This window comes from Hippoglossus hippoglossus, chromosome 9 (genome assembly GCF_009819705.1).
Source record: "Hippoglossus hippoglossus isolate fHipHip1 chromosome 9, fHipHip1.pri, whole genome shotgun sequence".
In the NCBI taxonomy this organism is placed as follows: domain Eukaryota; kingdom Metazoa; phylum Chordata; class Actinopteri; order Pleuronectiformes; family Pleuronectidae; genus Hippoglossus; species Hippoglossus hippoglossus.
Window position 1 is genome coordinate 23,571,484 of NC_047159.1, and position 22,233 is coordinate 23,593,716.

General features: G+C 40.3%; 2 protein-coding genes across 2 annotated transcripts; both read right to left on the bottom strand.

Annotated features, from left to right (window-relative positions):
• Positions 1-2,393: 2,393 nt before the first annotated feature.
• ch25hl3 (cholesterol 25-hydroxylase like 3) lies at positions 2,394-4,848 on the bottom strand. Its single transcript, XM_034596716.1, has 2 exons — positions 4,249-4,848; positions 2,394-2,894 (listed from the first exon to the last, which is right to left on the bottom strand). The coding sequence occupies exons 1-2, from the start codon at positions 4,686-4,688 to the stop codon at positions 2,543-2,545; spliced, it is 792 nt and encodes a 263-aa protein (XP_034452607.1). The 5' UTR covers positions 4,689-4,848; the 3' UTR covers positions 2,394-2,542.
• Positions 4,849-6,992: 2,144 nt separating this feature from the next.
• erlin2 (ER lipid raft associated 2) lies at positions 6,993-21,811 on the bottom strand. Its single transcript, XM_034595370.1, has 12 exons — positions 21,691-21,811; positions 19,909-20,016; positions 19,244-19,325; positions 17,482-17,528; positions 17,156-17,217; positions 16,792-16,917; positions 14,718-14,791; positions 13,594-13,652; positions 10,847-10,938; positions 10,664-10,753; positions 10,316-10,395; positions 6,993-10,239 (listed from the first exon to the last, which is right to left on the bottom strand). The coding sequence occupies exons 2-12, from the start codon at positions 20,013-20,015 to the stop codon at positions 10,060-10,062; spliced, it is 999 nt and encodes a 332-aa protein (XP_034451261.1). The 5' UTR covers position 20,016; positions 21,691-21,811; the 3' UTR covers positions 6,993-10,059.
• Between the last annotated feature and the right edge of the window lie 422 nt (positions 21,812-22,233).

A 22,233-nucleotide genomic window follows, 5' to 3' on the forward strand; every position in this document is an offset into this window, starting at 1 on the left:
AAAAGCTTGTTAGTTTACTCTCTTTCCAGTCATTATGCAAAGTTAACTGCCCCTTTGTGCAGCTTCAACTTCCTAAAGTAACTCAAATATATGACCTTGAAATGATTTTTGCAGCGAGTTGTAAGTCCAACTCAGGCCATAATGATGCGATTGCCTCACTGGTCCAAAATAGTGATGCTTCTGTTACCTCCTCGGGTCATGTTCTGATAAGTGTTTATTTTAGTTTTGGGTAACAACATAGTAAAATTCTACACCCTTTCCAGCTATCAGTATCCAAAAAATGTGTGTTGTAACAGAAGCTGCAGTTCTATAAACCCATTACAATGATCTAATATTACTGTGAGAAGCTTGATAAAAAAAAGGGAGCAGAGGTCATCTAAAAATGGCTCCAGACCAGAGGGCAAGAACCTCGGCCAGTTTCTGGCACAGCAGGCAGCCTCAGCTATGTAAAGCTCACTAATTGAATATTTACAGAATGGTGGAAGAAATATGAAACTGGCCTTTGTCACTGGATGGCAAACTTTAGAAAACATGGTGAAATGGGAAGTCTTTAGTATTTACTTTGAGGATAAGGACCGCTGCAGAGGGCTCTGTGCTTTTTCTCACTCTTGTTTTGACATGGCTCACTTTGTTGAAAGGATTTTAATCTCGCTGCTGGTTCATGCTGCAGTTTGTGAAAGTTGGAGCCTATGCGATTAACTTAAGAGCACACCTCACAGTCAGTGAATAAATTGGACGGCTCCCAATGTATAGCTTTTTAAAGTGCATCAAAATCCTGTAATGCTCCACCAACTAACATCATGATGTCGGCTGCGGGACGCCGACGTGCGTCTTGCTGTGAACGTGTGTTTTGGTGTGCCATCCAAAGCTGCATGATTCGCCCTGACTCTGACGTCGGGTCTGTAATAAGCACTGATTGTTTCCGTTTTGGGTCACATGTTTATCATTCCATCTCTTGGCATCATCACCACCCAGTGCTCATTTCTTGCTCTGTCCTCATTTTCCCAGGGAAGGCACAGATTGCTCATCAGCCCCATTACTTGTTCATATCCAAATGTACAAACACCTTTGAACAATTTGCTTCCCACTCCGGTGTTGCACAACTTCAGAAAAGCCCATTACTGACTCTTAGAAGAGTCAGTAATGAAAAACAGATGGTCAGTGTTGTTCACATGCTTATGCGGGCCAAGTAATATCATCAAACTGATTCCTCAGCAAAACCAGCATTCAACTCTCACTCTTCATTAAAAGTAATGACTTTAACTCACCACAGACCACCAGAAAATATAGGATTAGTTATTGTATAGTCTGCTGCAAGTGAGGAGTGGCTAATAAGTGTTGTATAATCATTGCTGAGGTGAAAACACTCTTTATCTCCCTGCAAGTATTGCATTTGGCTTCCCATGGTGAGTCATATACGCTTCATTTCACAGAAATGAAGTGCAGGAGGCGTGCAGCAATCTCAAAATCTTTGCGACCCCTTTATGTGAAGAGAACATGAGCCCCAAAAGGAGAGGGAAAGCTACAAATCCTCTCATGTGATTCCAGCTGTGATTCCAGGAGTGAAGTTGTTACTGGATTTTTAGTGTGGCAGTGCAGTTCGAAAAAAAAGGTTACAGCTCCAAATAGTGACTTAAATGGTACTCACTTCTGAACACGTGGTTTTGTAAGAAACAAAAAACCCACATGGTTTGGATTACTTCACCAAATTCCAGTGGAAGTTTCAGAGTATAGACAAGTACACACAGATCACTCAGCATTGCAGCACCACAAGTCGAAACCTGAGACCAACAAGATAGAAATATGCCTCCTGCTAGCTCGTATTTCTTTAGAAAAGGTGATTCACAAAAACACTTCAAAATCATGTGCTTGAATATGAAAGAATCTATGCAAAAAGAATTATCATCCAGAAAATGAATAAATATTTTCAATTAATATATATATATATTTATTTTTATTGTCTTACATTGTTGAGAGTTCCATTGAAATATTTAGATTTTGCACAAAATAAAGACTGTGATAAATGAAAGGTTGATATCCAGTTTGAGAAATGTGTCAAACATGAGCTGCCTTGGCCCATAAAAACAGTATGAAAGCCCACTAATCCATCCAAACACACAGAATGTTTTGAATAGCTTCATTGTCTTGATTTGTTCATGTTGTCGTTTTATCTTCTCACCACAAGCTGCATTCACTTGCTGTGGAACAAGCCAGATGTTCATCTGAATTGTCAGCATTCCCTCTTTGTCAAGTATCAAGCGCTGCTTGGGAACTTGAGATTGGTCCACAAACATATTGAAATTATCAAGGAACGATAGTGTATGCAGTCCTTTATAGGGAGCAATTTTGAAAATTCAGTTTCTATTACACGTAGGCATAGTCCTGAATTTTTTTAAATGTAAAAACTTTACAGATCCATGATTATGTGAGCATCTGATCAGGAAAGAAAGATCGACAGAACACATCCTTCAATTCATGTTGGCCATTAACTCCCAAACTGCTGCATGTAGCAGTAACACCACTCTGGATGTGTATACACCACTCATGAAATGTATGTGCCAAAGAGGTGGTCCCAGTGGGTAAAGTAGGGGGCGTAGTTGCCATTGTGTCGGATGTGATGGGTGTGGTGGAAGGGGGCTCCTCCCAGAAAGGGCAGCAGTCTGTGCAGAGCCCAGGGCAGATTGTAGCCACAGTGGTCTTCTACTGCCATCCAGCTGTTGAGGAGGTGAAAGAGGATTTCGCTCAGAGGGTGGCAGCCCACCACCCAGGCGCTGCTCAGAGCCAGCAGCAGCAGAGACAGCAGCTCAATGGAGCCGGCGTCCTGGGCTGCCAGAGCAAAGGGCACATGGTGCTGGTGGTGCAGCTGGTGGATGTTGCGGTAGAGCCAGGGAAACCTGATGAAGCACACACACAAAAGAGCCTATAATTATACTGTTTACATAGTATCGCTGTGGTATAACGAAACCAAAAGCAGCTTTTACTACTTGTACTAGTATTACTACCAGCAGTACAAGACATTTACTTTTAAAGCAAAGTTCAGGTTAAAAGGGCACAATTTGAACCCACCCCTTAACGTCGGTATATCTCGGCTTCTGTTGCTTCAATTTTCACTGCACTTTTTATTTAATCTTTTCTATGCAACTAACTTGACAGGTTTCTACAGAAGCTCCAGCTATATCAACACAACCAATAAATATGAGTAATCTCTTTTCCCACCTGATTGATGTAAGTGATAGATATAAAATGAGCTACAAAAACAATCTATGTTGACGATTGGCTCTTGAAATAGGATCAATGTTATTTAATAAAAATATTGCCTGTTTGCCTATGTAATCCCATTTAATGTCATTAATGCAAACTGTGCTCAACTCGGTGGAACAGATTTGTTATTGGTCCACATAGTTCATCGAGATTCAAACCAATTATTTCAGTATAGAGAGGTAGAACAATGCATCCCACTATAAATACCAGTAGATGTACTCACATCCTTTACTTACGGGTTAAGTGTATAAGATTTAGGTGAAAAGGATCTATTGGCAAAAATGTAATGCAAAATAATCCTAACTTGTACAAATTGTTGTTTTCTTTATCCTTGAATGACCCCTTCATATTTAAATACTTTATATTTACATCATGGGGGGTCTTCTCTACGGAGGCCACCATGTTTTTTTACAGTAGCCCAAACGGGACAAACTAAACACCTTTTGAGTTTTGATGACAACTGAAGGCTACCACAGGTTCTCCTTCATGTTTGGAAGGGGAGGGTGAGGTGAAGGGTATTCAGCTGCAACATTCAAATTCACTACTTGACTACATCTTACACACTGAACCTTTAAATAGAAGTGGAAAAACCCCAATGTTAGTCAACATAAGCTTGTTACTTATGCGTATGTGTGCTCGTCATACTTCCCACTACTGTTTAATACGACATTAAAATTGAAAAAGATAATGTATAAGTATTAATACTTTCAAGTCACAGCTGAGCTTTTGCTTCAGACTCTTACACAGGCCAACATTAGAATCAAAGTAAAGTCCAATCATATGAGGTGCATCATGGGCTATATTTTAATCCACACACCATACTCAACCCAACCAGTCGAGGCAGGTGGCCAATGGTCTCCCATTTTGGGGAACTGTTGGGTTTCTGTATTGAAAGGTCTGGACCATATACATAAAGAGCCTTTATATAATGATAATGATATATAAACACATCAAATAAAATGCACTGAACAGGCGTGTGCTGGTCACCTGTGCATGGAGAAGTGCCATATGAAGTAGAGCGAGTCAAACAGCAGAATACACGCGCACACCTCCACGAAGAGCTGCCAGCAGGACGGAGCCAGCGCCGGTAACTCGGGGCTCCGCAGGGTCTGGAAGAGCGCGGTGGCGGGCAGGATGGCGGTCAGGTATCGGTACAGCACGGCCCAAAAACAGCAGAACCAGCGGCGGACAGACGGCGGAGGCCCCGAGCCCGCGGAGATCCTCCAGGAGCGGACCCGCCGACACACGCCGCCCAGCGTGTCCAGCGCCAGGAAAGGTGCGCAGAGGAGGAGGTGCGTGAGTAAGGCGCAGGACGCGGGCAGGTACGGAGAGAGCAGGATCTCCTCCTGTCCCGTTCTCACACGCACCCACAGCCCCTGCAGGACACGCGCACACGCTTCCTCCGGCTCTGAGGACGAAAGGTTCATCACTGTCTTCACCTTCTCACCTCCGCATCATGCGCTCACCTCCGGACTGAGAAAAAGAGTTACTTGTTTCTTCTCTCAGAAAGAGCAGCTGTTAGTGCTCTTCAGAATATATTATAGTCCCCAAAACGTAAACAAAAAAATAATGCGTGAGTTCTCCCTCGGCTGCAGCTCCACTTCTTCACAGAGAGAGAGAGGAGTCTGATCTGGAGTTTTTCTGTTGTAGGAGGAGTCATACATCGATCGGATGCAGATGGACGCTTTCAATTGTTGTGTAACGTGTCGTTTCATTGGAAAACTGTCGTTTCATTGGAAAATTGTGTAAGTGTACGGTGGGATCAAACCTACGTCATGTCATGTTGTACTTACGCTGGAATCGTGGGGGATTCCTGAGGAGAGTGTCTAATTAGCACACGCAGTTTTCATCACTGGAAAAACCAGATCGTCTGATAACAAGCTTTGAAAAGTGACATTTCATTTAAAGTGGCCTGTAGCCACAACTTGCACATTTTATATAGTGGAATATGTATATTATGTATAGGAATATCAATAAATCAATCACATTTTATTTGTATAGCCCATATTCACAGATCACAATTAGTCTCATAGGGCTTAACAAGGTGTGCCAAGCAAAATAACTGTACTTAAAATATTGATTAGAAGAAACAGTTTGTAACATAATGGAAAAATGTGTCAATGTTTAAAGTATTTGTGCATAAGAAAATGTCTGATAGAGATGAAGGGAGTAGCAATGACAAATGAATTGAGGAGTAAAAGTATGTGAGTAGGCGTATTGTATGTCAAGCAGTCTTGTTGAAAATAATAGTCCACAATCCGCCAACACAATCAAATGGATCCATGATGTGGCCACAGCAGTGATCCTGGATCTGCAAACGACAGGGCACAAGGACTCCGAGGAAGAAGTCAAGTCAGTAACATGCATTGATGGCACATTAATGTGATAAAGAGGGAGAAGAGGAGAGAGAAGCTGCATGTGTCATGTGTCCCCCGACATTCTAGACCTATAGCAGCACAACTAAGAGCAGGTCCAAGACAGACCTGGACCAGCTCTAACTATAAGCTTTATCAAAAAGGAAGGTTTAAAGCCTACTCTTAAACATGGAGAGGGTGTCTGCCTCCCGAACAGAAACTAGAAGATGATTCCACAGGAGAGGAGCTTGATAGCTGAAAGCTCTGGCTCCTACTCGACTTGAGGGACAACAAGTAAGCCGGAATTCTGGGAGTGCTGCAGCATTCTGGACAAGCTGCAGTCTTTAACAACTTACTGCTGGAGCCTGATAAGGCATTCTAAGTAAGTAAAATATGTCATTCAAGCAATCCATCAATCCACCCATCTATCTCTTTTCATATATATATATATATATTTTTTTTTTTCTTTGCCACTCTGCCTAGAAGGCCAGCATCCCGGAGTCGCCTCTTCACTGTAGACGTTGACACTGGCGTTTTGCGGGTACCATTTAAAGAAGCTGCCAGTTGAGGACCTGTGAGGCGTCTATTTCTCAAACTAGAGACTCTAATATACTTGTCTTCTTGCTGAGTTGTGCACCGGGGCCTCCCACTTCTCTTTCTACTCTGGTTAGAGCCTGTTTGTGCTGTTCTCTGAAGGGAGTAGTACACACCGTTGTAGGAAATTTTCAGTTTTTTCGCAATTTCTCACATGGAATAGCCTTCATTTCTAAGAACAAGAATAGACTGGCGAGTTTCACATGAAAGTTCTCTTTTTCTGGCCATTTTGAGAGTATAATCGAACCCACAAATGTGATGCTCCAGATACTCAACTAGCTCAAAGGAAGGCCAGTTTTATAGCTTCTCTCACCAGCAAAACCGTTTTTAGCTGTGCTAACATAATTGCACAAGGGTTTTCAAGGGTTTTCTAATCATCCATTAGTCTTCTAAGGCGATTAGCAAACACAATGTACCATTAGAACACTGGAGTGATAGTTGCTGGAAATGGGCCTCTATACACCTATGTAGATATTTCATTAAAAACCAGACATTTCCACCTAGAATAGTCATTTACCACATTAACAATGTATAGAGTGTATTTCTGATTAATTTAATGTTCTCTTCATTGAAAAAAACAGTGCTTTTCTTTGAAAAATAAGGAAATTTCTAAGTGACCCCAAACTTTTGAACGGTAGTATATATATATATATATATATATATATATATATATATATATATATAGTTAGGCTTCCATTGGGATATGGCTCTTCTATCTATCTGTCTATCTGAACATTGTAACTCTTCAGTATCAACTTCAAAAATAACCCAGGAGGATTTTAGGAGTTGTTTAGATATTAGACATTTTATTGGGTTCGAAACACACTTATTTTCTTTTATACAGTTGTATTAATAAGAATAATCATCCTAGATCACAGTGCACTTTAAATGTACAGAAAAAAAGTCTTCATAATGCCAGTGAGTTCTTACACAATAACCCATAGTGCTTTATTATCTAATGACAATATCCTAATTGCACAAACTATTAAAATCAGTGCAAAAGCATTGGCCCTTCAAGTCGTCATAAATCTAAATCAATCCAAGAAGAACTAAAATGAGACGTCACTTTGAGGGTTAACTAGACCAACTTTTGAGGAAATCAGCAGATCGGAGTGATTAAGAACATAACATCTGTTTGTAGTAGGTTAAAGTGAATTCAGGATAAAAGCTTCTTAGCTTTGTATGAAAGAAATATTTTCTCACTCTGGAAAAAAACAGAAACCAATTTCCCTGGATCAGTTGCGAAACATAACAAATGTGGTTCTAACTTCTTACTAAACCTTGAGCTATGAAATGAAATGAGTCTGATGTTGACAGTGTGTAGCGTGGTTCTTTTTCATTTGGTCACTAACTTGCATTCTGTGCCACAACACAAAACTGACAATCAAACATGAACATTTTGTCAACAGTTGGACAAATTGGACGAAGTAAACAGCGTGTTTTTTGGTCCTGACCATCTCAAGATGTCTATGAAAAAGGTTTCAAGTGTCCACAGAGAATAATTGACTCCTACAGACTATGACTTACACATATTATAGCTTTCTTCATCTCACATCCTATGACCTCTTCCTCCTACTGGACGGTGGGTCATGTTGCCGAAGGCTCAAAGTCAAATCTCTACTGTACGTGTCCTGTAAAGATTCTTACATGACACACATGCAATGCTTTCTATAATTATCCTTAAAAATGGCTAAATGGAGCTGATGTTACATGTCTATAGTTTGGTTCTCAAACAAAAGTACAAAATGCTGCTTCAACGTCACATCAACTCCATGTGTTTTTTTTTTTCAATAAAAATCCTGATGCAAAACATTAAACAAACAATTGCACAAACATCGTCTCCACTACAGGTTCAGTCTGACACACAAAGTTGTTTATACATCAACAGCAAAAATGTGGTCCAAAGTCAATTCAATAAGTAGTCAGTGCTGAAGAGAAATTTTACAAAACATATAAAAACAAATGGAAACGATGTTGGTGCCGACAGTCACACAGTACATTCATCTTCCCTGTGATTTGTCTTCAGTGACAGATCTGATTTGGGCCAGTATTTTTCAGCCCGTTCAGAATCACAGAACATTATCTTCAGGGTGACGCATATATTTGCTCCTCCATTTAGCACCATCAACATTTTAATCATTTTAAATACTGGTATTATAAAATTATCACTGACAACAACTTGGTTCCCTAAAAAAGATTATCTAGATTTAAACAGTTTTTTTTGCATTTTTTCAACCCCTCCAAAAGGTGGTGTTGATGGGGATGTAGAAAGAGTGGTAATCTGTAGTGAAAGGAGTCAAAAGGATTCAAATCACCTTTAAAAGACTCAAAGCCCAAAAGCAGAAAGGGTTTGAAACTGATCAAACTGTGTTTATCTGCAGTAACGTAAACTGCAATGGTTAACTGGCTAACTAGTTTACAAAGCACAGTAGCAACTTTGCTTTAGTTCCGAGGTCTAAAGTTGTCATTATGTCGGTGTCTTATAAATCCTCAATCAATCCACTGGTTAGGGCGAATTCTGGTGGGGCTACTCAGGGAACATTGTCTTATTGATGATACATTTATATCCTTAGCATTAATCTTGTCAGAATCTTATGTAATTGACCATGTCATGCAATTCCAAGGGGGAGCTTCAAATTTACATTTGCCCCGCCCCTTTCTGTGACATCATCCCCATGAAGTCATGTGATTTCGGTCACATGTCCATGCTAGTATATAGTAAAAGTCCTGTTGACCAAAAATTGTTTTCGAACATGAAATAAACAGACTGAAGCTTAGGTGTCCCACATTACCCAAGTTCCCAGATTACCCAAATTCACGCCTACAATGCTGACTGTTTGTTGGAACAGCCCGTTAGCGTCACATCATGTATGCAACCTTAAACTGCATATTAACAGAATCCCTTTTGACTGGGTTCTACTTTTAATATAAATTAGTTGGCAACATTAGAAAGTCAGCTGTAGTCCTCATTTCAACGAGCTGATGGCGCTCCTGTTGGCGCTAGTTGGCCAACACGGCTACAGAAAAATGCTAAAAGTGTCTATTTCAGCATGCTTTGAGCAGCACATCGACGCTAGTGTCGATGTGCTGTAAGCAAAAACATGTGATCAGCGGTGGAATTTATACATTAAGCCCTGTTTCTTTATGCTGCGCTTCCTGTCACCTGCCGCATTGAAAATCTCCTGCCGCATTGTTCATAAGTGAAAGGTGTTCACATAGCGTTCTGAGTTCAGGTCTGAAAATGGCTTCAGAGGAATGAGGCTTTTAGCAAATGGTCAATTCATGTAACAAGGACAATGCAGCGTAACAACAGGTAACAAATATCACTACTTTAATGCTCAATTAGAACACGTCACATGAATGGATAACACAGTTTAACACACAAGCAGTGACAGATTTTGGTTTCGTTGTAAGTGGGTACACTTGCCACATGGGCCATTAAAGCTGTGCAGAGACTAAATTACGAAAAATAAAAATTTGCTGTGTTGGCTTATGTCAGTTTTAAAGGGGCTTGTCATCCATGGGTGATGCTATATCATCAAGTTTTTCCTCCACCTATATTATGGTTCTGAGTAGATGGTGCCATTCCTAATCAGAACAACGAGAATAGGAAAATATCTCCAGTGCTCTTCTCTGAGGAAGAAGAATTTTAATTTATAGTGATTTTTTTCAACTTTCTAATGAACTTTTAACATAACTTCTAGCAGTGATTCTGAGATATTTGAGAAATACCGGCCCTTGTCAGCAGAACTTCTCTGAGTCAGAAGGTGAACCTGGCAGCCTGTGGGCCAGGCTACTGCCCTCCAACAGACAGTCCTCCACCCCTGGGTGGTCCTGTGCGTCCCACTACTTAATCCATGTCCAGGATCTGCTCACCCATAATGTCCATGGCTGCAGAGACTTTGATGGAGCTCCCTGCAGAGCCAGAGTCCACAAACATCTGGGGTATGTCGTTCCCAAAGTAGATCTTACTGTTGGCTGCGATGGCCTTGTACTTCATTAGCTGCAGGTACTCTGGTGTTAACTTCATCTGCAAGAGTGGCAACAAAATTCAAGTTACAATAAAATCTGTTTAGTCTGTCCAGTCCGATGTCCTGCCTCTTTACCTTATTGGCCTCGGCAGCTCTATGTGCTGTATAGAAGTCTGCATCTGCCCTGGCTTTCTCCCGGGCCAGGAAAGCACCATCTATAAATCACAAACACAGTCAGAGTCACCAGGAGGTTTGTTTTGAAAGTCCACAGTATTTTACAGGTCAAAAACTAGGAAGATGGTTAATTAAACAAGTTCCATTTTAACAGCTGATTCTCTGGGGCCATATATATGTTTGTAGGACACAAAAAGAGGGGGAGAGTAACTAAGTACTAACATATGTTGTAGCAATATCTGTGAACAAACTGAAGAGTAAAATCAGTGGTAAGGAATTGAGTACTTTTTCCACTGACTGGATACAAACCTTCAATTTGAGAAATCTTTTTCTCCGTTTCCTTCTCCATGACTTTCTGTTCAAACTTGATCTCTGCCACTTGTGCCAATTTCTCAGCCTCTGCAAAACAAAAGAATTATAATCAAACTGTTTTTCACACAGCTCCATCGACAACAAACTGCACCAATTATCGTTTTCTCTGTTCTCTCTCACCTATCACAGCTTTGATCCTTTCGGTCTCTGCCTCCTTCTCCACAACCTTCTGTGTCTGTTGAGAGATCAACAGCTTGGTCTTCTCGCTCTCCCTGTAATGATTAAAGCACACTTATTAACCATTAAAAAGGGGTTTTCACTCGTTTCTCTGAATCCTCAGGGCTGAGTGGGCACAAACAGAGCAGGCCTGATTAACATCTGCCCCACGCCCCTGTTGACAGTGTTAGAGGGCAGGACAATGTACACATTTATCATTACACCTTACTGCAGTGTTAGGTTTGGTCACATTATTCCAAATCCCTCCAGCTTTAACATACGTGCAGAGGTGTAATCATAGATAGTATAACCAAACCTTCACCTTAGATTGAATTACCTTAAATGTTTGCCTTTTCTGCCTTTTCAGGCACTTGTTAAAATTAAGCAACATGTTGAATGCCGAGAGTAGTTCTTATATATGTCATATTTGGAAACTGGTAATTACAGTAGCTCCCATATGTAATAAATTAATAAATTGCAGTGTAAGCCCAAAGCACTGCACCGTTATAGATATGATAACATCACAGGCATGATCAGAGGTATTTCTCTGGTGATGATACGTTTGCAAACAGTTTCACGACAGTGTGGCATTACTCAGAGTCTGTGCATACAGTGTGTCAAACTAAAGCCCCGTATAGAGGATACATCATGTTATTAAGTGAAATGTTTCATCTCTCATCCAAGAGGCTTCTTTAGTTCAATTTGTGCAGTGTTGTCAGTAAAGACCAGATCTGTATCTCATAGCCATGAGTTAATAAATTACATTATTCCTAATGTTAAAAAGCATTGAAATGTCCATAAGTTGCAGAGGAAACTCTTTTACACTGATTTATGGAGAATGAGAAGATAGAGCTCAAAACATTCTTGTGACAGCCCTCAAGGCCGATGTAAGCTCTGGCAAACTTTTTGTATATGCATATCAACAACTGTTAGAAGTCAATGCTGCTGTGTTTTCTTATTTACCTGAAATCTTTTCAAGGATGCGTGAGACAAAGACACTGAATTTCCCTACACGCCTGCGTTTGTTGTTGTGTTCTTCTTTGGCTGCAGCTGCCGGGGGATTTTGTTGTTTATACAGCTTGCCCTTTTCATTTTTCTCAGGGGTAGGCGCTTTAATTGTTTTAGCTTAAAATTGTAACAAGTCTATGGACACCCCAGCAGTGTTCATAATTATCCATGTAATTATCAATCATCAGTTGTATATGCATTGAAATACTGATAGACTTGTAGCCTAAAGATGTGCTTGCATATAACACTATTTATCAACATTTTTGCACATCCTCCTACACCTATTTAAAATGTAACAGTAATGTTTACCCAGAACACATTAACACACTCACTTTGTACTTTTATCTGAGGTAGTTTTTACTTATATTTGAATACAAATTGTTTTAAGTAACAGTTGTCTTACTTGAGTGCACAGTACTGTTACTCTTTCCACCGCATTTTCAATTACAGACAGTCCCACTAAATTAAAACAATCTAACTAGAGACTGAGAATGTGTAGCTTCTTTTTCCTGCGGATGTTGTCAAATGCAATTTTAACTTGCAGACTGGATTAACTTTACCAACAGCTATGGTCATATTTCAACTTCTGCTTCCATGTCTGGAGGGCAGAGTAAGCAACACAAAGGCACAGACTGTCACACAGGCTGTAAGAACAAAAGTGAAAGTACTCTGAACCACTAATTGGAAAGGGAAAGTTAAAATATAGTTTTTCCTCTGGATACTGGATCTCCTACACTTTGTCTTATTACTTATTACTTTGTCTTAACAGATTCAGCACAGAGTACTTACTAAGATTTCCTACTGTGATGACGCTTTTGTGTGAAGCTAAATTGTGAGTCATTTTGGATAAAGGTGGGCCAAAGGATGCAATATTGTTTCAGAGGATTAGTGACATATTTAGAGTGATGACTGAGGAAAGTGCAACTCAGCTGCAGGTTATAAAGTGAATCCCTCTTTTGTCTCAGTTCATCACTTGACAGTGACATCTGTGTGATTCATCAATAACCCTGACAGTTGCTCAACATGAGGAGGGAAAAGTTAAGGGCTGTGCTGGGAGAGAGTGAGTGTATATTTTGCATTAACTTGTCACAGTGAAGTGGGTGAAAGGAACGGGCCTATTTTGGTCCAATCAGTGTATTCATGCACATCTCCTAAAAGCTTACCTTAGGTTTCTGTGTAAATGCTCATTTGTCTCTTTTTACTGTGGAATGTTCCCTGATAAGCCACAGAGAGTATCTATGTAAAATTGACCCTGTGCATGTTTCTCTACAGTTGCAAAATGTTATGCTGATATGCTGTGTTTTGCAAAGAAAGGGAACACAATGCAGAGTTGGACCCACTACAATTACACTATCAAAATGAAAACTCTGTCTGTCTGTTATTGTCTGTTATTCAACATTACACGTCTCATTCGCAGACTACCACTCTCCACAGTCTGTCTGATGCCTCACAGTGTTTCCCTGAATATGACTAGAACTTATTGTAAATCCTCTGTTTCTTCTTCAGATCTAATTTCCTATGACTAGGCACATCCTGTTGATCCATGAAGCCAAACTAGGAGCTCACTGACATGAAACAGCAGAGTGTTCCTTCTCTATGAGACTTGGCAGACGAGAGTTGGATGAACATAAATACATAATACAGGTCTCAGGGTTCAGGGAACATTCCTTGTTGGACACAGGAAAAAAACTAAGAAAACTTACATGAGCTCATAGTTTCGGCGAATGCTCTCTGGGATGTTGGGCTTTGTCACTCGCACCGCCTGTTGACCACATGAGACACAAACATGGAAACTGAAGTAGTTCGACGAAGACAGCAGGGGCCTAATAAGAAACATGTCATAAAAAAAACCTGGCAAGTTAGAAAAAACTGTTGGAGAGAAGCCCTGAGAAAAAGACTTCTATTCAAACACCCTCTGAACTGTATGATTACTGGTTCTACAGAGAGAGAAAAGAGCAATTGTTATTTCCAGTGTTTCTGGAGATTTACAGGAATCATAATGCCAGAGAGTTAAAGCCCAGTGAAACTTTTTACACCCACATATAAAAATGAGTGTGGGTGTAGAGATTCAACAGGAGGGGAACCACACAGGGTCTTTTAAAGTCAATCATAACTTTTGGCACAAAACAATGTGTTGTGTTGTTATGATGAATGCTCCAGGAGAGGTGCTGTGAACCTATCCACAAATGTGCATAAACCTTACAAAGGAGTGTGTAATAGCATAGACATAAATCAAATGTCATGTGTTGTGCCTGTGTGACCTGGGAGCTCTGTTGCACATCATAACCAATCTCACGCTATTTTCTCTCATCTCTCTACTGTCAACTGATCAGGGGTGACAGTGGCTCAGGAGGTAGAGTGGAAACCAGGTCAGCGGTTCTAACCCAGTCTCCCCCATTCTGCGTACTGAAGTGTCCTTTGGCAAGATACTGATGATTTACTGTATGAATGTGTGTGTGTGTGTGAATGGGTGAATGGCAAAACTGTACTGTAAAGTGCTTGAGTGATTTTCCAGCCTAGTAAAGTGCTATACAAATACAGACCATTTACCACAATCAAGCCAATACAACACAATTCAATATTATGCAATACCCGATATAAAAAAGTCAAAACAGTGATAAATAGAACACATGACCAAGAGCTCATTTGATAAAGCTGGTGAATTTCAGATTCCTTAAATCAATAGTTAACTGCACTAACCACATAATCTTCACAAAGCCATAAGCTGTGGTTTTACATATGGAATTGGAATTGAGAAAGTCAATGTGAACAGTCTGATTAAATAAACGTTGTTTTGACTGCAGCCTTTCTGAGGGTCTCACTGTACCTGTATGATTAGTCCAGGTGCCATGGCTGTTAGATCCTCTTGTAGCGTCAACTTCAGGTTTTCATCAATTTGGTCTGAGTGGGAAAAGAGTGAGTAACTTCAATAAAAAACTGTGTCACACAGCAGGTGTTCCCCTTAGAGCTTCATTCAGACATAACAGTTTACATATGCTGCTTGTTCTACCTAGACACCTTCCCTAACCTGTTCCGGATATTTTTCTTCTGTTGTGAACCGTTTGACTCGGACAATCTCCTGCTGTGTTCCTCATATGTGAAAGACAAACACTGTAGAATGCCCAAATGCACTTGTTTGGTCATTTTTCATTCATGTCTGAAAACAGCCATAAAGCTTCCAGTGTTTCCCCTACCATTATATTAGGGGTGCGCCCCGCCCCCCCTGGAAGGTCAAGTGAATTTTTTAATATAGCGCCAGATCTCAACATAGGTCATTTAAGGTTACCTTTCCTATAAAACAGGTCTATAGCTTGCTCTTTTATTAAACAAACTAAATGGCCTTATGTTATTTATCTTATTTACACGACGGCATGTCATTTCTGTCTCTACATGGTCGCGCGTTTAGATTTCCATCGGGATGGAACTCCGCCGTGCGAGTTCCATCCCGATGCGCACACACGCACACACAGACACGTGCGCGCACACACAGGTGAGCACACTCCCACCAGCGGACAGAGAGCATCCATCGGAAAACATATCGCATCAACCACCTGAAAAGCGTTTTTTAAACGCTCCCAGGGTGGTGAAGATGGCAACCCTCACTCTCCTGCGAGTAGCAGCCGGAGTAGCTCTCCTGCTCCGGGTCCAAGTACAGAAAAGAGCCCAAGTGTTGCACGCCCTGCCCCAGACAAGCATCAGTTCAGTTCCTTTAAGTTTTTGTGTCCGTGTCCGCCCCCCCCCAAAGCTGTAAACCTAGGGGAAACACTGGCTTCTTGCTTTTGCTTCTTCAATCATATACCAAAAAGCCCATCATGTAGCAGCAATGTAGAGCATAAAATTGTGTACATAATGTCACAATAAAAAGTATGGGAGAAAATGTGATTTGCTCATGATAATACGGTGACTCTGTCATGGTCTCATCTGTGACTGTAGTTTATTCCTTTTTTTCAGGTGTTTTTCTCTTTGCCTATGTCTGTCCTGTCCCCCCCGTCTCTGTGGTGTGGGGACATGCCATTCCTCTCAATCTCCCAAGTGGCAGCGTCTGTGGTCTTTTTAAGTTGATCCAACATTGCTGATGTAAAACAAAAACATGTGTATTTAATGTCTCTCTGTTTATTTCGCAATGGACTTTGGCCCTTTTCAGACCTGGTATAAACCTTCGTCCTGAGAGATATGAATACTAGTGCTCAGCTCTTAGCTCATTTGTTTGGCCAGTTAAGTTTAAATCACCCAACCCTAAAAGACACTGTGTAAACAGTCCTTCGGATGTGGTTACTAGGTATGTAGTGAGACATCCTGACTGTAATTATGGAGGGACTTGGCTTCTTATTAATGTAAGAAGTTGCACACTGGTCTGAGTCAGGGCCTCAACACAATTAATCCACATCTCAGAGAACAGTTACTGTCTGTGACCATTGAAAACTCTACTATTCATATAACTACTACATAGTCAAATGATCAGTGCAACAGTACTGTCCAATATATCAGTCAACTTCAGATATCTGGCAATAATTTCTCCTAAATATTTCATTAGGGTTGAGATCAAAAGTAAAATTATCTTGTTCAGAGAAGTGATCTGTAAATTAAAAAATGTCTACATTATTCGTCTGATAAATAATCCATAAGTACGTTTCTTGTAATCACACCATGGTTGTGTCCACCTTCTGTTGACTGTTGTCAGATGGATAGATTTCAACACTCACATGTGTTGCTTCACTAAATTCCATATGCATCGCAGCTGTTAATGAGACCTAATGAAACAAATCATAAATGCAGGGTGTTTTGTTCCCTGGGCCACAGAACGACTCCATGCTGTCTGTAGAATCTGTTTTCTGTGCAATAAAAGAACTGAGAGGAGCGGTTTCAAATTAGTGGTGCAGTCTGTGGCGAACAACACTCACCAAACAGGCCGATGTAGACCTCCTGCAGCGAGTGGACACTGCAGAACTGGTTGAGCTCATGGTGCACCTTGTTGAAAATCAAAGCTTTATCGTAGTCTGCGGTGAAGTTCCTCACTATGTCGTACACTGCAGTGAGGAGAACAGGCATTCAATCAAGTCGGAAATTACAGCAAAAACACAGAACACAGGGGTATATTTGATTCTGCTGGAGCAAGCTGCACAAAAATGAAATTGAATGTGTCTGTCGGTGCCAAAGAAGTTATCTTCAGATGCACAGCTGCACAATCCAAAAGAAATACCTCAGGGCGTTTAGAATAAATACACTGTTTGATGTTTGTGGCCTGTGGAGCACTGGTGAGTTTACCTGCTGATGGAACGAGATAGTTCACCACTTCTATGCGGTCGAAGTAAATCATCACTCCTCCACTGAAAAAAGAAAAACATAGAGACTTAACATTTGTTATTTGCACTTTTATTCAAAACACTGGAATGTGATAAAAGGTGTTGCATGATGCAGTCTGAGAGATGTCAGTGGTTCAGACATGTACTGACGAACTTCTGACTCTGTTGGTTTCATTTTCTACCCAATGTCCTGTGTGGGATTGTGTTGGGTGCAAGATGAATGCTGGTTATAATGCGTGTCTGTCACACATATGATTCCACTTAAGTGAGTGAAAACTGCAAACGTACCCTGTGCCACATGGTACATTCTTCACCTCATCTGTTTGCAGCGTCGTCTGTAAAAATAAAGAGTAACATTTAACGTATAACTTTCTGGCATAGAGTTTTTCTTACAATATCATCATCCATCTACTGATTTATCTAATAATTTCGGAAATCTATGTGTGTCTGTCTTCCTGTGTGTCGGTGGAACAAATATCTCAAGAACCCTTCATCTCATCAGCTTCAAACTTGGAAAGTGTGTTGGGAAGGGCCCAATTTAGTGCAGTGCCAAATCTGGTGGGATTTGGACGTGTAATACGGTCAATATAAATAAACTTTGAATTTACAGTCCACCAGCAGTTTTTGCTTGGACTCATCAGTGGAAGTGATGTTGTCATTCACAACAACAGCAAAAACTACTGATTCACCAAACTTTGAATAAGGCAGCAGGTCTTTATCTGCAGCAGCTTAATTACTGCAGGTCACTTTTACAGTTTCAGTAAGAAAAGCTGCAACCAGCATCACCGTAGGCAAAGTAAACAGACCATTTTAAACAGGCAGGTACAGAACAGGCACTGCACTAGTTGTAAAAATACCTGACAATCCATCAACACTTTTTGAAATTAGACCATTCCAGTCCTTTTATTGAAGACAGATGGATTTCAGTCGTGCATACAGTGTAAAAATCCAGACAACCTGAACATCACAACCTTCCCAAAGGCATGTTGTTTTGGATTCATCCGGGTTTTAGTGTGTGTTTTATGACCAAAATATTTTAATTTCCCTTGTTGGAGCAGCAGAGGAGAGCACATGTCACTTATAACAGTTGAGATAGGCCAGAGTGCTATATCAGCTGATATCAGCTTATTGAAGATATAATAGTATCAGTGCACCAGCAGGCTTATTAGCCTATGAATACAAAATAAATAACAAGAAAATGCAGCAAAGAAAACATACAGGGGCACCATTACACAGTTCGACCACCACAGCACTAACAAGTTCACTTTTATAGTGTAAGATCAGTGTTGTAGGTATGCATCTTAGTGACTTTTGGCTTAATAAATAATAAAAAACCAAGATCAACATTCATAAAGTCACAGACATTTTTATTTACATATTATCAGTATCTGCCTCAAAAATTCTGAATTGGCTGTAATTTCAGTTCTCCTCACTTCCATTCTTCACTTTTTCTTTCATCTAGAATTGCAATCAGCTGTAAAAGGTAATGAAGTCTTCTGAACTGGTTTCCTCTGTACAATTGATCAGTGTATTCATCATTAATGTGTGCACACAGCTTATTAGTCACCGTGCAAACTGTTCGTAATGAAGGCTAGACTGTCTTTCTGTCAGTCTTAATAAATAGGACTCCCATATACAGATGATATGGTATGGCCTCCTCTTAACCACTACCACATGCTTGCTCTTATTGCTTTGTATGACTCGAAAAATGGTTCTGTCAGCCTGTGATTGTCTTGACCATTTGAAGCCCCCTTATTCCCTGGACACATGCATCAGTGGATGTTTCAAATATTCAATTAAAAACTGCTCTACAATAACATAACCAGTAATAAAATATTCAGATATTAGTGGGTGTTAGTGAGTTTTTGGATAAGTGGAAAAGTGGCTTAATTCTCACACGCACTCTGTTCGTGATATAATGTGCAGCCATTACTGGTTATTATTGTTTATTCTCTATTACTGAGGTTGTTTCTGTCTGTGAACTGAAAATCTCAGGCCAGAGATTTGTGACTAAATGCTATGAATATTAAACTTGCTTGACGTAACTCACCTGAACAGACTTGTAGGTTGTGATAAATGGAAGCATAAGATGGAAACCAGGGCCGCTGGTGGTAGTCAGGAGAGCCCCTCCCCTGTCATACAGACAAACATATACAAATCAAATGATCATTATACGTCAGAGTGGGCCTCCGATCACAACAAGACAATTTCCTGAGGGAGCTTCAGCTTGTAATGAAAGAAAACCCACTATATTAGGATTACTCATGTTAAGACGACATGAAGGGGGACAGTTTTACTTTTGTAATCAGTGTTAGCAACAGGAGTCATTTGCTCTCATTCTCCTTTGTCCTGCTGCTGAGAGCAAGTCTGGACATTTCCACATTTCACAACCTCTATTAACCTGTTTCTTAATGCAAGATAAAGAATGAATCAATCTCTTTTCATGATGCTGAATCACACTTTGCTTTTCACAACAGTCTCAAACAGCACTGTCCCATGAAAACTCTGATTTCTGATAAGATTACCATCAAGCTTCACAATCGTGACTGAAATTTTAGTCAACCTTAACATCCTAATATTTGCAGAACCTGCTGACTAAAAGTTAATTTGCTTAAGGCAAAGACTTCTGAAGAAGATGCTCCCTTCTTTAATGTCTCACTTTTACAGTAGCTCACTCTAAAGTCTCAGACACAAGATAAAAAAAACAAGTCTCACCTGTAGTAAACTCCAGTGTGTCCCTCATCGATCTTGTGTACGGAGGCCAAGAGTGCTGCTCCTCCGAGAGCAACAATAATTGAGAATATGGCACCCCACTGTGCCATCCTGACAAGCAAACAGAGGAGAGAGCATGTGGAAATCAACAGTTAGCCTTTTAGAGTTCTCAGTGTCCCGCCTTTATCACAATCAAATGTTAAGACACTCTCCTCCTAACTTTAAGTGACTGATAAACTGTCAATACAACCAGAGGACCCACTCAGCAGCTTGTACAGTAGTAAAACAACTTTGGAGTTGGCATCTTGCTCATTGGTTTATCTCAGCTCAGGCTTAGCCAGGCATCAGCTGGGACTCAGCGACCTTGTCACACTTAAAGAGGATTATGGCTAAAGCGCGAAAACGTTCTAACCTCTCCTGCATATAATAAACATCTCGCTATGGACTTGAAACAATATCTCAACTCCTCTACATATACATACATACATACATACATATATAAATATAAATAAAGGTTTAATGTAGCTGGTCTGAGCAGAGGGAGTTGGAAGAGGAGCTGTCTCAGCTCTGGTTAGAGAGTAAATGTTTATCTAGCGACCGGTGCTTCAACACTGACTTATTTTTAACAGACATTGGTTACACTGGATGTTTCATTTTTCCTTTAGATTCTGTGTTGTTTCTCATTAGATATTAACCTTTCTTCAATGTGTGTTTGACTGTGTTTTGATTGTGTCCATTTAATTTATGGTTTGCTTTCTGACTCTCGCAGGTAGTCATTTTATTTTCTGTATATCAATACTGCATGTTTCAATTTTGTTGAATTTTAACAATATTTAGGCCGAGGCTTTCAAATAAGCCCAATGGGTTTTCTGCCTCCTTCTGCACCATATTTCATTATTATCTTAAATTTTTCTATGTATTATTTTCATCTGTGCTAAATAAAAATCTAAATAAAAAGACTATGCCACTGGTCTGCAGCTTTTTGTTTAGATACTAAGTTGTCTTGTTTTGACAAACAAAATCGATTAAACTCTCAATGAAATGAACATGTGAGACAGTGTAAACAGAGGAAGCACTTCATCTACACGTGTTAGTGGGAGATTATTGATCAATACAGTGAGATTAACATCCTGAATGGACAGACCGGAAGGAAGCGATGGTTTCTTCCTAGCAAAGCACCATGGGTAATTCAGTTTTAACAACTTGAACCATTTGACAGTGTCTTTCAGCCTCAACCATTTAAGGTCCAGAGCTGTGGAGGACACTGCTTCCTCTGCGGCAACAGCTTTATAAAATGGTTTCAAGTTAAAACCAGAAACATTAACATCATCTCAAGTTTGCCGAATGAAAAATGCGAGTCTAAAGAATTGTATACAGATTCAAATTAATCAAATTATGACAAGTGTGTCTGACTTTATGGGAACTCAACTTTCAATATAAAACCATTTGAAGGGGATTTGGTTCAGAGAGCTTCAGGGCTAACAGCGTTAGCAGGACGCCAGTTACTCTGTGCATGTGTTCTCTACGATCGAAGCCTCCTGTAACGGAGAAGCAGTTCAGATATAAAATCAGTGACTTGGTGTCTCAGCCTTCACTTCAGTGTCAGTGTCGAAACACAGCACAAGGCCAAATACTGACTAACCTTTAATTCAAGTTAGCAAAACTCATGTTTGCTCCTCTCCTCTCCTGTTGACGTTCACCGGCCACATTAAAGCAGAGGGTTCGAGACAGAGATCTAGTTTAGACACACAGTCACTCGTGTTCCGGATGCTCGGCGGCTCTTACCTGTAAATTAGAGATTAAACAAAGAACAGAAACGAAGCAGGTACTTCAGGCACCCGCTACCACTCTTCTTCTCCTCCTCCGAGTCTTGCTGTTCAACATCCAGATTGCTGCATTAGCGCCCTCTGGGGGGCACCTTCTGTTTTTCACATGTGCAGCAGTGTACGATGACTCTGGAAAAACATTCAAATAAATAGTCATGACAAATTGTCATATATATTGTTTGTTTTGTTGGTAAGTGACAGGTCTATAGAAAGAAGACTACTGACTGGACCTGGACCCCCCCCCCAGAATATCTTTAAATCACACACATTTACATGAATGATGATGATGATGATTGTCATTATTGTAATTATTATTGTTAGAGATAGTATAAGTATTATTATTAGTAGTAGTAGTATGGGGCGACTGGACTACTGTGTTTTGTGCAAAATATTTGTGATCGTTCTAGTTTCCTTTGCCTGATGATCCATCTAAAACTTGCTGAGCTGACTGGTGTATCACTCCCTGTATTGCTTGGCATGGACGTAATTTTACACTTTATTA